At 34.7% G+C, this 16,943-nt stretch overlaps 1 protein-coding gene across 1 annotated transcript; it reads left to right on the forward strand.

The window, feature by feature from the left end:
• Positions 1-13,933: 13,933 nt before the first annotated feature.
• On the forward strand, positions 13,934-15,587 carry LOC145797014 (uncharacterized). The gene has a single exon (XM_082883019.1). It carries the CDS (start codon positions 14,361-14,363, stop codon positions 15,096-15,098), a length of 738 nt encoding a protein of 245 aa, XP_082739145.1. The 5' UTR covers positions 13,934-14,360; the 3' UTR covers positions 15,099-15,587.
• Positions 15,588-16,943: the final 1,356 nt, after the last annotated feature.

Below are 16,943 nucleotides of genomic sequence, written 5' to 3' on the forward strand. Positions count from 1 at the left end.
ATGACATTAATCACTCTTTTCTTCTCAAAACATAGCAAAATGACATGATATGTGTAAAACCATGAAAAACCTTCAAGTTTATGCCTTCTAGACCTCATGCATGTATGAAATTCAAGAAATCTCAACTCAAAAACAAAGGATCAAGCATGCATGTGTATAATTCAACTCAAATCCATCATATTCATGGTAATTCATGTTCAATCCACTCAACTCATGCAAATGATCCTACACCTCCATGAACTTAGTTCCTACATGACTTAATTCCAAGAATCTAGGATGAATTTCATACTTAATGTGTGAATTCAAGTGTGTTATGGCTCCAATCTTCAAATCTTCCACAAATTCTCTACAATGCTCCTTGTTCTTTCTCTAAATGTTAAGTTCTCTTTCCTTCTCTCTCAAAATCTCAGCCAAAATGTTTGTATATGTGAGTTCATGACATGTATTAGGCTTGGATAGGGTGTAATTAGCTTAGCTTAATCAAAGTTGATTAAGGTTAATTAATTAGGCTTAATTTTAACTAAGTTCAATCAGTTTATTCTAATTATTTTAATCCGAATCAAATTTTGATGAAAGTTACAATAAAATTCTAAATATTCTAATTAGCCTATTGGGCTAATCAATTTCAGCTTCTGGAGCCGTTTGGGCTTTCAATTTTTGATTCTAAGTCGATAAGTGAACAGATATTCCATGTAATAACAGATAACTACAAAGTTTAGCATGTAAACACATAATTAAACACACAATTATGAAATTAAACTTATTGAAACAATATAATATAAGAGTACAAACGTCGGGGTCGTCACAAATACCATATAAACATCTTCAAATCAAGAGATACTACGTTAAAAGTAACCCTACCTCAAGCAAAGAGCAAGAAAGCTTGATTTCTAGGAAAATTATTCGCAAAAATGAAATCCAATCGGTAGGAAGAAAGATCTTCACTCGGACTTCACTCCTTGCAAGTGATTTCAACTAGATCTTAGAGGAATGGAGAGTATTTAGGGCAAGAAACGTAGGGTTTTTCAGACTCAAAACAAGAAGGAGAAAGAGAGAAAAGGGAAATGGAAAGAATGATCTAGAAATGCCCTTTTCAATCTATTGAATTTGCACAGACTGCTCAAGTGGTCTTTTCATCTTTTGAGCGGTGAACGAGGCTTCTCTGTATTTTTGTCTGCAAAACGAGATTCTGTGAGCCTTGCATCTTCGCTCGAGCGAACTAATGGTCACTCGAGCGATCCACCCTGACCTGCAAAACTATTGGATGCCCTCAATCTTCACTCGAGTAGTACTTTCACCGCTCAAGCGGTTACCTAGAACAAAATGTCACACATTTTACTATCAATTTTTAATATATACTGTGTCAACTTTTAAAATTTTACTCTGGTTAGTTTTGTTTGGTGACAATCTATTTGTAAATGATAGTAGAATTTTACTTTGGTTTGTTCATAAAATTGATAGTAAACTTTTATTTGGTTTGACATTTTTTATTCCTACACATTAAAATTTTACTCTAGTAGGTAATAAATTTATTATTTTTGCTACTAAACATATTGCAACAACGTCTTCGTTTGAGATCTCAGCCTCAGTATTCGAACTGGTCATAACAAAAAAAAAAAAAAAAAACTTCAAATTTAAATAAACTATTAAAAATTGAAAGATTTTTATAGATCTAAATTTCCAACCTTAATATTGAAACAAATCGGCATCGGAGATGAGTTGATGATCAATGATTACATAGAAGATAATATTTGTGATGTGAAAACCAATGTGTAAGAGAAATAGTAATGAATAAGTACCAAAAAGCGATGATTTCGCTTTCGAATAAGGATTTTTCAAAGAGTGTTTTAGAAATAAATGAGAGCAATAATGATTTGGTGTATGCAGACTGTCTCTGTCTCTCTATATACATACAGAGCTATTATAGTCAATTCATTTTATATTTTAATAAAGAATGGTGTTTCACATGATACAATTGATTTGTGTCATTTTCGTACCAAAATATTGGGTCAGGGTGGGTTTTGGCTGAAACCCCCATTTTGAATTTAGGGGAAATTACCCCAAAAAAAAAAAAAAAAAATCCAAGAGTTTGAGTCTTTTAACAAAATAAATTTTGAGTTTTTAATTTTTTCAATTTATACCTTAAACTTTTTATTTGTTTTCAATATAAACCATTTGCCTATTTCCATTGAGTAAAATTGATGAAAAAAATAAGTATTTTAGTCATTAAATTAAATAAAAAGTATATTTTAGACATTTTATGAATATCTATATTGAGTTTAATGATTATTTTTTTTTTTTTTTGGTCAATTTTACCTAATAAAAATAGAAAAATGATTTAAATTGAAAAGAAATCAAAAAATTTAAATTTAAATAAAATTAAAATTTTATAATTTATTGTGTTACAAGACTCAAACTTTGAATTTTTTTTTTTTTTTTTTTTTTTTTGTGTGATTGTCCCTTAAATCTATTTAACAGGACGCACCAGTCATTAAACGCCAAAGAAAATATGGTAGTATTGGGCTAACCCAGTTGGGCGTGAGCTGGGCCAAGAGTGTACATAAACTCCTCCCTTTCCTAGCCCAGTCTGCTCTAGCTTTAATAAGTATTAAATTTTCATAGGGTGTGTTTGGTATCTTTACGAGGTAAGTTTATTTATGATTTTATATTTTTAGATTATTAGCTTAAAAAACTTATAAAATAAGTTGTAATTTTATGATTATACTTATAAGTTAGTTTATTTGGTGCAATTTTTGATAATCTATAAAAGGTTGAAAGGTTGAACACGTTTAGCTAAATAACTTGTCACATAACTTTTGTTCTTGTATAAAATATTCAGCTAGAATTCTCTCAAAATTTTTAATTAAGACAAAAGAGAAAGAGTTATTTTGTCAATATTGTTTAAGAATTTCAAATAAGCAACTATATATATAAATTGTAAAAATAAAAACCTTCTTAATAAAATAAGTTTAAAATGTCAAATCAACTTTAATTTAAAATTGAAATCAACACTATTAATCAACTTTGTCTAAAACTAACATATTAAATAAAATTACTTATAAAAACACCTCTATTCGATACTTTATTCTGATCTGATAGTTCAACAGTCATATTTTGATATTAAGTATCAATTTCATCCAGTGTGCCAAAAGCTGATGTGGTTTTTGGCATAACCCCTTCATCCCAATTTTGACATGAAGACCCTTGGATGCCTTCTTCCTCTTTCTTCTTCTTTTTTTTTTTTTTTTTTTTTTTTTTTTTTGCCTTCAATTAAAGCATCCAATGGCACAATTTGTTGACAGAAGGTGGTCATCTTGGGAGATGTCTTGGAGGATGACCTCAATAGTTTAGAATGGTCGTCCTAAAAGGGGAATGTCTAGAGAGCTTAAATTTTAAAAATAATATAATAATATATTTAACATATCGAGTGGAGAGTTTCCATATCAAATTAACATATGTCATTTTGTCACCCAAGTTTTCAAAAAAAAATTTAAGATACCAAATTTTGAAATTTTAGATGAAGATGCTCTTAGGCCTCATTTGGAGACTAAATATTTTAGTCAAAAAGTAACTATGAGTCACCACATCACTCTCTCTACTTTTTTACACATTTTTTCATAAAAAATCAAAAAATTATTAAAATAGTAAATTCTCAAACGAGGCCTAACGGGCTCATAGTCAAACCCCAACTCAATTCAATAATGGTAATACAAATATCGAAATGTTATTGTTATAGAAATGTAAAACATAATTAATTCTTATCCGCAACAAAAGCAACAAAAAGAATTATTTTTTAATTTATTTTTGTGTTGTGTCTAAAAATACAAGGAGGGTATCATTGTCCCATTCTTTTGTTCTATCTTAACCTAACCATTTTTTTTTAGGCTCTGTTTACTTGTAAGAAAGTTGTTTGCAAAAAATAATGTCGTAAAGTGAAAGAAAAAAGAATTTTTGTTTTTCCATTTGTATTTTTTGTAGTACATATTATAAGGAAAAAAACTTATCTTAATGAGAAAGTTAAAAATATGAATTTCATAATTTTCTTAATAACTGAACATAGAAAAAAAATGAAAAAATTAATTCTCTTTTATTTTCTTTTCTTGACAATTGAATGGTGACTTTAGAGAGGTGGAATTTGCGATCGGATAGTCTAATTTTAAGCATGCCATCAAATTAGATGTAATTCAGATTCGGTCTTGGCCTAATTCAACAAATCTGTATTTGACAAACTTGAATATGATATGATAAGTTGTGACAGATACAAATTACATTGACAGGATTAATTCATGAATCGAATGCATTCGAATCCAATCCAACAAGCTTTTAAAAACCTTGTGCCCTAAGATTCTAGAATAAGTTTTGGGCTAATCTGTTAAAAAAAATAATAATAATAATAATAAAATAAAAAAATAAAAGCTTATCCTATGAATAAATTTGGATATCGTTTCTACAACTCAATTTGGCTCAATACCAATCCTTATATATAGCATGAGATTACAGAACCAATTCGTCTTGTTTTGGGAGAGTTATGGGGCAATCCTGATTCAACAACTTAATACCTACTAGGTCCTTATCCAATATTATCACCTCATTTTTCAAATTTTACCCTAGACCAAAACCCACTACCCAGCAGCTTGCTTGCTACCCATCTTCATCATCTCCGACCGCCAATGATCATCTCCTGTGATAGTTTCCGGTGCCCACCTCCGATCATAGTTTCCAACGACATTTTTTTGGATTTTTTTTCAACAAAAATAAACGTCTATCATCAAATCACTATTGTCATCACAAACAACACTTAGTCATTCATTCTTACACACTCACTCACATTTACACACACACACACTCACTGTCATTTACTTATCTACTTATTCACTCACAAAAATACAACCACACATAGACATATACACATAAAAAAGTAACAGAGACTAATCGAATAAACTAATCAAAAATATATTCAGTGATAAATTTATCACTAAAACAATCACTAATAAAATCACTCATAATTTGTCAATAATAAATTTATAGTTGATCAATTGTACAAAAATAAAAAAAATTACAAACGAAAAATCTTATTCACTCAATCTTACTGATATTCACTTATCAGAATCCATCATTCCTTACATACATAGAAGAAGAAGAAGAAGAAGAAGAAGAAGAAGAAGAAGAAGAAAAGTGTGAAAGAAAGAGAGAGAGATTGATAAATTTATTACTGAAAAAAATTTGAATCCGAATCAAATTTGCAACAAATCTAGTTAAAAAAAGAGGAAGGAAGGGGGAGGGAGAGAGAGAGAGAGATGGGTGAGATCTGAAAAAGTACCACTTTTTAGAATCGATTTGATCACTTAAAACAACTAGATCAGTATAGATCAACTATGGTAAAAGTGGATCGGTGATGGCAAAATGTAGATTGGCGACGGCAGAGCGTAGATCTACAACGATGGAGTGTAGATCTACGATGGTGGAGGTAGAAATGCAACAGTGGTGGTGGATATAAGATGGTGGTGGTGGTTCTAAGATGGTGGTGGTGGTGTATACATCGCCGGTGGTGATAATTAATGAACCGTTGCGGCGACCAAACGACAACGATGGTGGTAGACGGTGACAATAGTGGTGACAGTAGATCACAACGGTAGTGGTAGATGGCAACAATGGTAGTGGCCAATAATTGTGTGAAGTTTTTGAAAAAAATGGTGGAGAGAGAGACAAAGAGAGAGAGAGAAAGAGAGAGAGAGAAATGGTAGAGAGAAAGAGACGACACAAAGAGAACAACAATGATTCATCCCACTAAAAATATCATCATTAATAGTACTAATGCATTAAAAAAGTAAAAAAAAAAAAAAAAAACACAACTCCAAGACCAAAACATCACATCATTAATGGCGGGACCCACTGCCACCTAATTAGTGGGAGCACTAATTAGTGCTCCCAAGCATTTTTCCAAAGAGAAAGAGAAAGAAAAAAATATTATTTAGGTCAACACAAAACACTCAAGGATAAAAAAGGAAAAAGAAAACATATGGGACAAGACTTATATGTACATAAGACTTTAAGTCAAGAACTAGTGGGTAATAAGTCCAAAAAGTAGGACCAGCTAGTAATTAAGCCTTTTATTTTTCATACAATATATATTAGGCCCCCTATGCTTACACAAGCACAAATCACATATCATATTGCTACATCAAATTTGATTATGTATTGTCACTTAAATTTGAAAATACGATTTTTTTTTTTTAAATGATCTATCATAATTTATGAGATTAAATGACTGGTTCAAATGTGTACATGTGTCACTTATCAATGTAACTATTTGTCAAACTATCTATTCAAATGTCCAAACTATTTGTTCAAATGTATACATGTGTTACATATCAATGCAACTATCTGTTCAAATGCCTCACTATCTATACATGTGTCACCTATCTATTTAATTGTAGCGATCCCGGTTTCGATCCTTCTTACATGTTTTGCCACTTCGATTGGGCCAGTCGGGGGTCGAGCTGCCCGGTCAGCTCGCGGGGGTCCAGGGAGCAACACCCTTTGGCGGGTCCTAGGGCAACGCCTTGGCGAGGTTGAGGGGCAGCGCCCCAAAACAAAAATACAAAATGCATTCGAAGTTGCTTGTCCGCTCAAGCGGCTGTTTATGCGCTCAAACGGAGAATGTTTGGTTTCAGAAGTTTGACATGTCTGCAAAAGTACTAGGTTAGTGTAAGCTCGAGCAAGGCATTCCACGCTCGAGCGGACCATGTTATATCAGTTCGTGAATCTGATATTTCATATCACTTTTTCAGTCATCCCTCTCTCTAAAACTCTCCAAAATTCCAGATCAGGAGCTTCTCTCTCTAGAAGTCATCTTCTCTCTTTGATTTCTCCAAATCCATTGGGATTTAGACATACGTTCTTCACCAAAGTTGGTTATCATCTCAAGGGCTTCGTTGTGTGCGGTGAAGATCGAGTTTCGACACCGTTGATTTTGGGGGTTTCATCTCATTTTTTCTTCAAAACTTGAGGTAGGGATTTTTCTTAGAGTTATATATATATTTTTGCAAGATCTAGATGATTTTCGAAATCATTCTTTGATTAGCTTTGAGAAACTGATTGTTGATTTCAAGAAGATGAGTGATTTTGAAAGAGGGTTTAATTTCTTTTCCTTTTAAAATAGAAATTGAAGGTTTTGAACCATATTGATTTAAGAAAGATGATTTTGGGGAGATTCTTCTGAATATCTTGGAGATGAATGGTTTTGGTGAGAAAACTTAGAAATTGGGTCTTTTCTTTGAAAGATGTTGAAAATCCTTGGAAGATGTTGTCATATTTATTTTGTGTACCAAAATAAATTGATGTTTTGAAAATTGTTTATTTATATATAAATGACGAATTTTGTGAAAAAAATGAGAAATGTTGTTTATTTTGAAAATTATTGTCAAAACATTGATTTAGTCTTGAATTGACTAAATTGTTGAGATTGCTCGAAATGTGGGAATTACGTTATTCTCTTGAATATATTAGATATAAAAGTATATATATATATATATATATATATATATATATATATTCATCTTGTGGAATTGTGTTGAAAAGAGGATTGAGAATTTTGATCAGAATGATATATTGTGTGGAACAATTGAATATGGAAGTAATGTTGCATTGCATTATTAAGCATACATTGGCATTTCAATTCATTGGACTATGTTAAGCTTTGAAAATTTGCATTGAGAAAAGAATGTTGGGAAATGGGTTTTCATGAAATGGTTTTGGGGTACATATGGTGGTAAGTCTTGATAGGTGGTGTAGATGAAATTGTTTAAATTGGCATGAGTGTTCTTGGTGAAAGACCAGAAAGTAGAGCAGATAGGTGTCGAGCATTCCGATTAATACCGGTAAAAATAACAATTGGTAGTACTCGTATAATCTACTTGCAAACACCGACCTAGGGATTATTAGAGTTGTATTTACCGCCCCCTTTAATTAAATTGATAAATTTTGAACAGCTGACGTTGCATAACATCATTGAGCATGATGGTTTTTAAAAGATGAAGATGTGTTTTATTTTCAAAAAGCATGGCATGGCATGTGCATTCATCTCTTAAGACTTGTATAAAATATATATACTTTGTTAAGGATTTCCTACTGGGTTTTATGCTTACCCTACCGGATTTTTGTGCAAGAAAAGACGTAGTAAATCCGCCTAATTAAGGGCGTAGAAATGTGTGTGTTGAGAGCACTAAAGTTCTCATTTGCTGTGATCCTATTTGTAAGCCAAGGGCTATGTATGTGTAGCTTTGAATAACCATTTTGTGTACCGGGCTTAAGCCTTGGAAGATTGTAAACCCCTTGGGGGTGCTTATTTGGTTATTTACTTGTTGTTAAATCAATATAATATCACATGAGGAACTATTATTATTATGTAATGCAAGTATGGGAAGTTATGTTTGGTTTTCCTTTAAGAGAGCCATGATTGTTGCATTATCATTTGGGCTAAAAATTTGGCATTATGAACATATAAATGTAATGCATTCATTCCATATTTGGTTCTCCATTGCTTTCTTGAATTGAGCTACCACACTCATAATCCCTTAGAATTTGGTTTGGCTTGGAATGAATGCATGATAAAGTAAGGGTTTTGGTGGGAAGATTTAGAGTTGAGACTCAATATGAACATAAATTGAAGAAGTGAAAGAATTAAGCTCAGATCATTGACATACATGGCATTATGCATATTTAATTCCTTGCTTCTTGTATGAGTTTTGAGATTTGAGGAGGAGATCTCCTTGGATTTTGAACTTGGAAGTCCCCATATGCATGATTCTTGATTTTCTTCTTAAATTCAAGCTTTTGATCTTGTAAATGACAAAATGAATCTTATTTTTTTAAGTTATGATTTTGTTGGAGGTTAGAAATGTGAAATCGAAGGTATTTTTGAGGGTTTTGGGCCTTGATTTTCATGAAATTGAAGTTGGTTTTGTAAAAGGGAAAAGTTCAATTTTTTAACAAAATTTCGGACTGCAACTCCACCTAGACCGCTCGAGCAGCCTAGGCCACCGCACGACTGCCTAGCCCTCCTCTACTCAAAATGCATTCTGTTTTGGCACCGCTAATGTGGCCAAGGCCACCGCATGTGCGGCCAATAGGGCAGGCTCGATTTTGTTTTCTTTCCATTTTTTGACTTCCAAGCCTCCGTTTGCATGGTTTTCAAGTGTTTTTCATATGCATATGCATTTCATGACCACAAAAGAAATGGAAGATCGAACAGGAACACTTTAGGGAATAAGTAACGGATAGGTTATGAACCAATTGAATAGATGGAATATATTTTTGAATTGTTGTGCTTGCATGTGTCTGTGTGGGTCAAACGCCGCATCCTAACCACATGTTTCAAGGAGCCAACTGTGAGTAACAATGTTGTAAAGTTATATTCAAATTCTAATTATTTTCTAAATGATAATATCAAGTTCAATTTCTGAAACGATAATGTTCACTGCATGAATGATTTTCCTATTTTATGAACTGTATTCGTGGCATCCATAACATCTGTTGCTACTGCTGTTCACTGTTACTGCTACAAAGATCTCTGTCAGTTCCAATTCTTAGAACTTCTGTTTACTGTATTGATGGCCATCATATATGACTACTTCATCTTTATGACCTGCTGTGTTATTCTGATATTGGATGTATTACGTATGACTACTATGATTTCATTATGACTCTGAAATGCATATGATTCTAAAATGTATGAAATACTGCTTTGTGAACTGACTGTTTGAAATTGTTACAAGGATATCATTCATAAACCCCTTTACATAATTGTTATTCACTAGGCCCTAGCTCATTGTTTTAATATATAAATGTAGGTGATCAAGCACCGGACCGGACTTAGCGGCTTCGACCTGAGCCTTGTTTTGTCAAGTCAACTGTTGTGCCTCACTTCGAGGTTCTTATTAGTCAAGCTTGAAGGCTTTTGGGTGGTGGGGCATTCGCCCTTTTGACATTGTGAACAAATGTAATAGTTTTGTTTTGAGGTCTTTTTTTTCTGACTGGTTTTAACTGATGTTTTCTTTTGTACATAAAATTGACATGTCTATCGTGGATGTGTACATATATATACATTTTTCTAGGTTCAATGGGACAACCTAATTACATGTAACGGTGGTATGTCACTAACGAGGGTAAACCTCCAGTCATTCTTTTATGAGTGATACCTACAAGTGTAGAGATTAAGCTGAGTTTTTAATGACTCTAGAGTGTTGAGCTATTGAGCTAAGTATAGCAGGATACTCAAGTAGAGTCACATATGTAAGTGTGAAGTGGGGCCGCTTCTATAAGAATTGACAAGGCCGAATTCTTTAAACCACTCACTAAACCAGGCTAGTGTTCTAGGGCCAAACTGGACACAGCAGTGAGAACAGAACGATGGTTAGAGTAATACCTGTGTGAGGTCTGTTGTCTTGGTTTACATAAACGACAACACAGTTCAAGACTTCGTGTTCACTGGGTAGCCAGTAAATCCGACACACTTCACTAAGAAGGGTTCAAAGCCAGTTATTCCATTGCACTCTCTCTTCGAGTCTTTGTTGTAAAGCGTTGTCCATTTGTTATTATTCGGTCAATTTTTATTCATGTGGGGGATTATTGGAAAATAATTATTTTTTAGTGACTTTAATGCAATATTAAAGTGGGTGTCAATTCTCAATTGAGGTGGGTTAAAGTGGGTTCAAATTCTTTGTAGTGAAATCTTTACACCACAAAAAGAATAACCAAAAACAATTCAGAGTTGAATGAGAAATTGACTCATTAATTTGGTCTCATGAAAGAGGTGTTGAAAAAGGTGTAAAACCTTCTATCCCACATTGATTATAGACGTGGGTCATGGATCTTGGATTATGGATCTTGGATCTTGGGCTTGGGCTTGAGGCTTGTTAGACTGGATTGAGTGAGTGTTGAGCTGGACCTACCTATTTTAATCTTTTTAAGCCAAGCTAGATCTGTGGGCTACAGGAATATATACACAAATCACATGTGTATAATAGAGCTGGTAACTCCTCTATTCATGATGGATTTTAATCCATCGGTTTGCAGAAATTAAATCATACATTTGTTGTAAGGGAGCCTCTTCCTCTCTCCCTCCATGTGTATAAAAGGAGACCCTTCTTCTTCAGTTTCAACACCAAAATTTTTGTTATCTTTGTGTTCTTCCAAAATTCCAGTTTTTTTTCCTACTGTGAGTTTTGTTCACCGAAGCTACACAGTAAGTGCATTACTGTAGCCGGTCTAATCGTCATATCCTGGGAAACAAACATCGAAGAACCTCCAGTGCCCCACCAATGAGGCGGCGAATCTATTTTAAGGAAACTGTCTAGTGCAAGTTTCGGTTTCTTTCCTTTTTGCTATTTTATTTGATTATGTATTTCTGTTCAATCTTCTTGTAATTTCCAGTTCATATCTGGTTCTGAAATTTTTAATTCCTAAATATGAATCTATTTATATTATTTAATCACAAAATTTTAACAACAAAACTTAAAACAGACCAAACACAATGAAGACACCGCTCGAGCGCGAGAAAGGTCACTCGAGCACTTAATGCACCCTTCCCAGTGGTTCAGACCTGTAAAAGTTCGCTCGAGCACAAAACTAACCGCTCGAGCGAAGAATTCAAACTCCTAGTAATTTTGCAGACTGGAAAAGATAGCTCGAGAGTAGGTATGGTCGCTAGAGCGAATAGGAAAATTTTTGAGCAACAACACTTTGAAAAACTAACCTCCAAACCTGTTTCAAACTCAACCAAAACTCTCAATAGCCAAACCCAACAAACAATAAGATGAAAAAGAGTTGAAAACCAATAAGACAAGGAAATTTCGAATCCAAAATAATAAATAGGCTGGGTCTAAACTAGAATCGTTATAGGACAGGACGGTTTCGAATGCGGAATCTTAAACCACAAATCAAACAAACCCGTGGTTAGTGGGCGAATTGGTGAGAATTGATAATTTTAGCGGATTGAATGGTATTTTACATAGCCTTAATAGTTAGTTTGCCTCAAGAATTTTGATATAATTTTTTTGGTTTAGTTTAAAAATAATTTTAAAAAAAAGTTTACTTTTATGTTTTCGTTAAGTATATGAAAAGAAAAGAAAAAAACTTACTAAAGAAAAAAAAAATTATGCACATTTTTTGGGGGTCATTTGTGATTTTTTTTTCTTTTTCTTTTTGGATATCTTCCATGTACTTTACTCTTTAGGTGTATCTAAAAAAATTAACTCTAAATATAAAAAGGTTGACTAATGATTTTAAAAAATCGCAAAAAATGCAAAGTTAGAAAACATCTTTCAAAAACTAAACGAAACTTCAACTAAATTTTTTACATTTTCATTAAACTTGTCAAACCAAAACATCTCAAAGTCCAACACAAATTAACATTTTATCAGTGGTTCATTTTTATGGCGGCAGGTATAACAAAATTGCCTTGAATTCTCTTTCATATATTTGTCATTTTTCACCTTAATTTATGTTGTTAGATACCAAAATCGATAGTGGCTTTAAAAATTGGGAGTTTGAGATCTTTTGCATCACCTCGATTGCGATACAAAGATTCGAATTGTGAAATTAGGACATGGAGGGAAGAAAAAGAGGAAACAACATTCTAAAAGTGAATTGAGAGAAAAAATAAATGAAGAAAAAATTTATAAACATAGATAATAAAGGATGAGAAAGAAGAGTTCTAAAGAATAAATAATCAACAATAATTTATAAACAAAGAAAGATATTCTAAGCCTAAAGTGAGAGAAAAGAATAAGATTATATGCACCAATTAATACACTAACTATTGTATCAATTGATGATGTGGCATAATCTAAGAGATTTTTAGTATTTGTAATTTGTATAATGAGTGGGGTCAATAATAATGATATAACTATTGTTGGTACACTAGTTAGTACACTAATTTGATGCATGTAGCACCACCGAAGAGAAAAATAAACGACAAAAAAATTCATAAACATAAATACATAGCATGGGAAAGAAAAGTTTCAGAGAAATTATTTAGCACGTCTAAAAATGTTCAAGGAGAACAAATTAACAGTAGTCCTATTGTGAGGCTTTTTAGCAGTTTATTTCAAGCCTATTTTGATAATTTAAATCGTTCATATTATAAAATTTATCGAGTATATCATCCATGTAAAAAATTAAGCTAATTGAATATCAATAACCCCATGATCACATCTTAATTATTTTTAAAAAATTATTAAAATCATATTAACCGTTTATTTAAAAATAAATAAATGTGCTCTTATTATCGGGTTACAGATATCTAATTTACTTGATTTTTAGCATAAATGATCTACTCAACGAATCTTACAATATAAATGATTCAAATCATCAAAAAAGATCTAGACAAGTCCTCTATGGGCCTCACAGCAGTAAGCACAGCAAGAATCCCAATTCCACAAAGAACTGTGCTATTGTTATAAAGTAATTTTATGGACATTGATATTTTAAATAAAAACATAATAAGTCAAATATGATTGATTGTCAAAATTTAAAAAATAAAAAATAAAAAAGTTACATTGTCCAAACAACTTATTTGATTTTTTTTTCTGAAACCACGTGGCAATCCAATTAAGTCACATGTGGGCCATTATATAATAGATAGTCTTATTTCATGGCAAAAAGTCCATGGATCACGAAAACAAAATACAGGAGATGTCAAGAATGTTAGCATTAAGTCTAATGATAAGAAATAATATTCTCATCTTATATCTTATGTTAATAAAACATTGTATAAATTCTCCATAGCATTATTAATATCTTCCATTGTTTCCAAGTTACTAATATGTTATAATTTCATAATATTATGAATCAGGTCGACTCACAAATCTTACACCAATTTTCAAACGAGGCCATAATGTACAAGTCGAACCCATCTGTTAAAATCCACCTACTCTCCACCTACTTCACCCACTTAAACCTACTCCACTAAACCTAACCCACTACACCACTACCACCTCACCTACTCCACTAAACCTAACCCACTACACCACTACCACCTCCACTTCACCTACTCCTTACCTACTACACACTCACCCTCTTCTATATATAGGAATCATGAATCATTGTAATAGATATCAATATGTATCAATAATACAATCATTTCTCTTTATACATTAAATTTCTACATGGTATCAGAGCAAGGTTAACAACCTAGTCATTCTGCTTCACCGGCGGGCGGCAGTCTCGCCTTGGCCGCCCGCCGGACCTCAACACATACCTTCTCTCCTTTCACCTTGGTCTCACCTTTCCGATGCTCTAGTCTATACCATTGAGGTGCCAAAGGGCTATCTGGTGGAACCCTTGTAGGCACTTCATTCATGTCGAAAGTCACTTTCGCTATAATATCATCACCACCTTCATCGGCGTCATACAAGTCAGCAACGGCAGCTTCGAAAGCGTCCTCTTCACAATCATCCCTCTCTACTACCCTTTACTGGGTACACTCTGGGCACAGTACCATGCCTGACCGGTTTAGGCCCTTGACCAAGGAAGCCCCAAGCCCACTTGTTAGGTGGCCTTGGTTCATAGCTCTTGCTTTCCTTTTGTATGCCTGGAGAACAGTCTTGTGGGAGTTGTCCAACTGGAAAAAGGTTTTATCAACTATTACCCAGTTCGTGGGATACCTCTTAAAACTTGCACTGGCCCTTATTTTCCATTTCATTGGTGATCCAGTAACTTCTCTGATCAGAGGAATAGAAACTACACTTTACACCATTCGAGCTTTCTACTCAGCAGTGATAGCATATACTCCTATTCCAGAGCTGACTCTGATCATCGTGCTGGTATCTTCCGTAATTGCCATTGCTGAAGCTTCTGTTCCAGACTCTGTAGACAGCCAACCATACCTTCTTACAGTAGCTGGCTTAATCGGTTTTGCAGCCGTGAGAGACTTCATCTCCGAGCTGTCCTTCTGGACGCTCCTATTGGGATTGTTTGGTTTTGCTCGGTTTGTTAAGAAGAGGGATTATGTTTCTCCTGTGACAGCTACTCCGAATCCAGATGTTCTCATCTGTACACTGATGTTTTCCATCGCTGAAACAAAGTTTGGGACGTAGATTTTGCTGTACCACTTGGCATATACCACTCCACTTCCTTTTCCTCTCATCTTCTCCGATGCTCAGATTCTCCAACCCATATTTTTTCCTTTTTTCTTTCCACACACTCCTGTTCCCCACTCAACTTTCTTTTTCTTTTTTTTATTTTATTATTTTACTCCATCTTTTGAAAAGAAAACGAAACACAAATTGATTTTTTTTTCTTATATATATATTTCTTTTTCTTCTTTCCACCGCCCAACTTTTCCTTGAACCTCAACTTTTTATCTTTTCTTTTAAAAATATATATATATATATATATATATATATATATATTCATTCCCTCTCATTTTTTCTGCTGAGTCTTGTAGCTTCCAGCCATTCGGATTTGCACAATACACCCATATTTTATTCATCTCAGGGATTAACCCCGATCACAATTTTACACACACACACAAAAAAAAAAAAAAAAAAACAAAAAAACAAAAAAAACAAAACAAAACAAACAAACACCCACCCACAGTGGGATTTTTCTTCTCTACTCTGCCGCCGGTCTTTTCTTCTTGCCTCCGTCCTGGGCGGCCCTTGACGGTGTTGCCTCCGTGTTTCCCACTCCACTGGGCACGATCACTCCACCCTGCTCCTCCACTACAGCATATGGCGGACCTCCAAATCGGAACATAACGGTGGCCTTCCGCTTCAGCTCCTTATTTTCTGTCTTTAGCACACTTATCTCTGCTCGCGCATCCTTATACATGCGTTGGAGCAGAGCCAGTTGGGCGTTTAACTGCTGCACCTCATTTGTCCTACTCTGCAGCCGGTGCGACAAGTTTGTGACCGCAGTCATAGTTTCAACACAGGACTTCAATGTATACTGATTAGCTTCAATATCCGTTTGCACTGCCATTTTTTGCTCCACCGACCGCATCGGAAAGTTCAACGGAGCAAAACCAGAGGTGTTTGGTTGAGGTTCACAGGCCACCGCACCAGTTATCTCTCTTGTTGACTCGTTGAGGTCGGGAAAGAGAGTGAGCAGACCACGGGAAGAAGAGGCTATGTTCTGGGTAGCTGAACGGGAAGAAGAAGCCATGTTTTTGGGTTGCTGAGTGTTTCAGAGAAGGGTTGGTTACAGAATGTTACAGAGAACGAAGAGGTTTCAACTGGTTTGTTATGCTTCCAAGCCTCAGACTTCGCTTTGGTTTATAAAGACAGAGACGACGAGGCCGACACGCGCTCTGTCAATCACGTGCATCGCCGCGTGTCAGGCGCCCCTTTTGATGGCTCGACGCTTTCTGTCGGGCACGTCTTTTGGGCGCGCCTTTTTGATGGCACGCCTTTTGATGGCACGCCTTTTTATGGATTGGGCACGCCTTTTGAAAGATTGGGCACACCTTTTGAGGGTGCGACTTTTTAAGGGTCCGACAAGACTCTGTAAACTGTCCCGACATTGATTCCGGTTAGCTCCTTCATGGGTCCGACAAGACTCTGTAAACTGTCCTGACATTGATTCCGGTTAGCTCCTTCAAGGGTCCGACAAGACTCAGTAAACTGTCCCGACATTGATTCCGGTTAGTTTCTACAAGGGTCCAGCAAGACTCCGTAAACTGTCACAACAACTGTCACAACAGTGTCTGTTACAACGGTCCGACATGACCCCGTAAACTGTCTTCTACATCGGTCCGACATGACCCCATAAACTGTCTTCTACATCGGTCTGACACGACCACACAGTGTCTGCTACAACGGTCCGACATGACCCCATAAACTGTCTTCTACATCGGTCTGACACCGCCATCCAGTGTCCTCTACACCGTTATGACACCACCATACAGTGTCCTCTACATGGTTATGACACCCCCATACAGT

The sequence above is a fragment of the Camellia sinensis genome, chromosome 8 (assembly GCF_055761805.1).
Source record: "Camellia sinensis isolate YWXY chromosome 8, ASM5576180v1, whole genome shotgun sequence".
Taxonomy (NCBI): Eukaryota; Viridiplantae; Streptophyta; class Magnoliopsida; order Ericales; family Theaceae; genus Camellia; species Camellia sinensis.

Bases quoted from the DNA above. Each gene is read 5' to 3' on its own strand.
- LOC145797014 (XM_082883019.1), top strand. From the start codon at position 14,361: ATGTCGAAAGTCACTTTCGCTATAATATCATCACCACCTTCATCGGCG.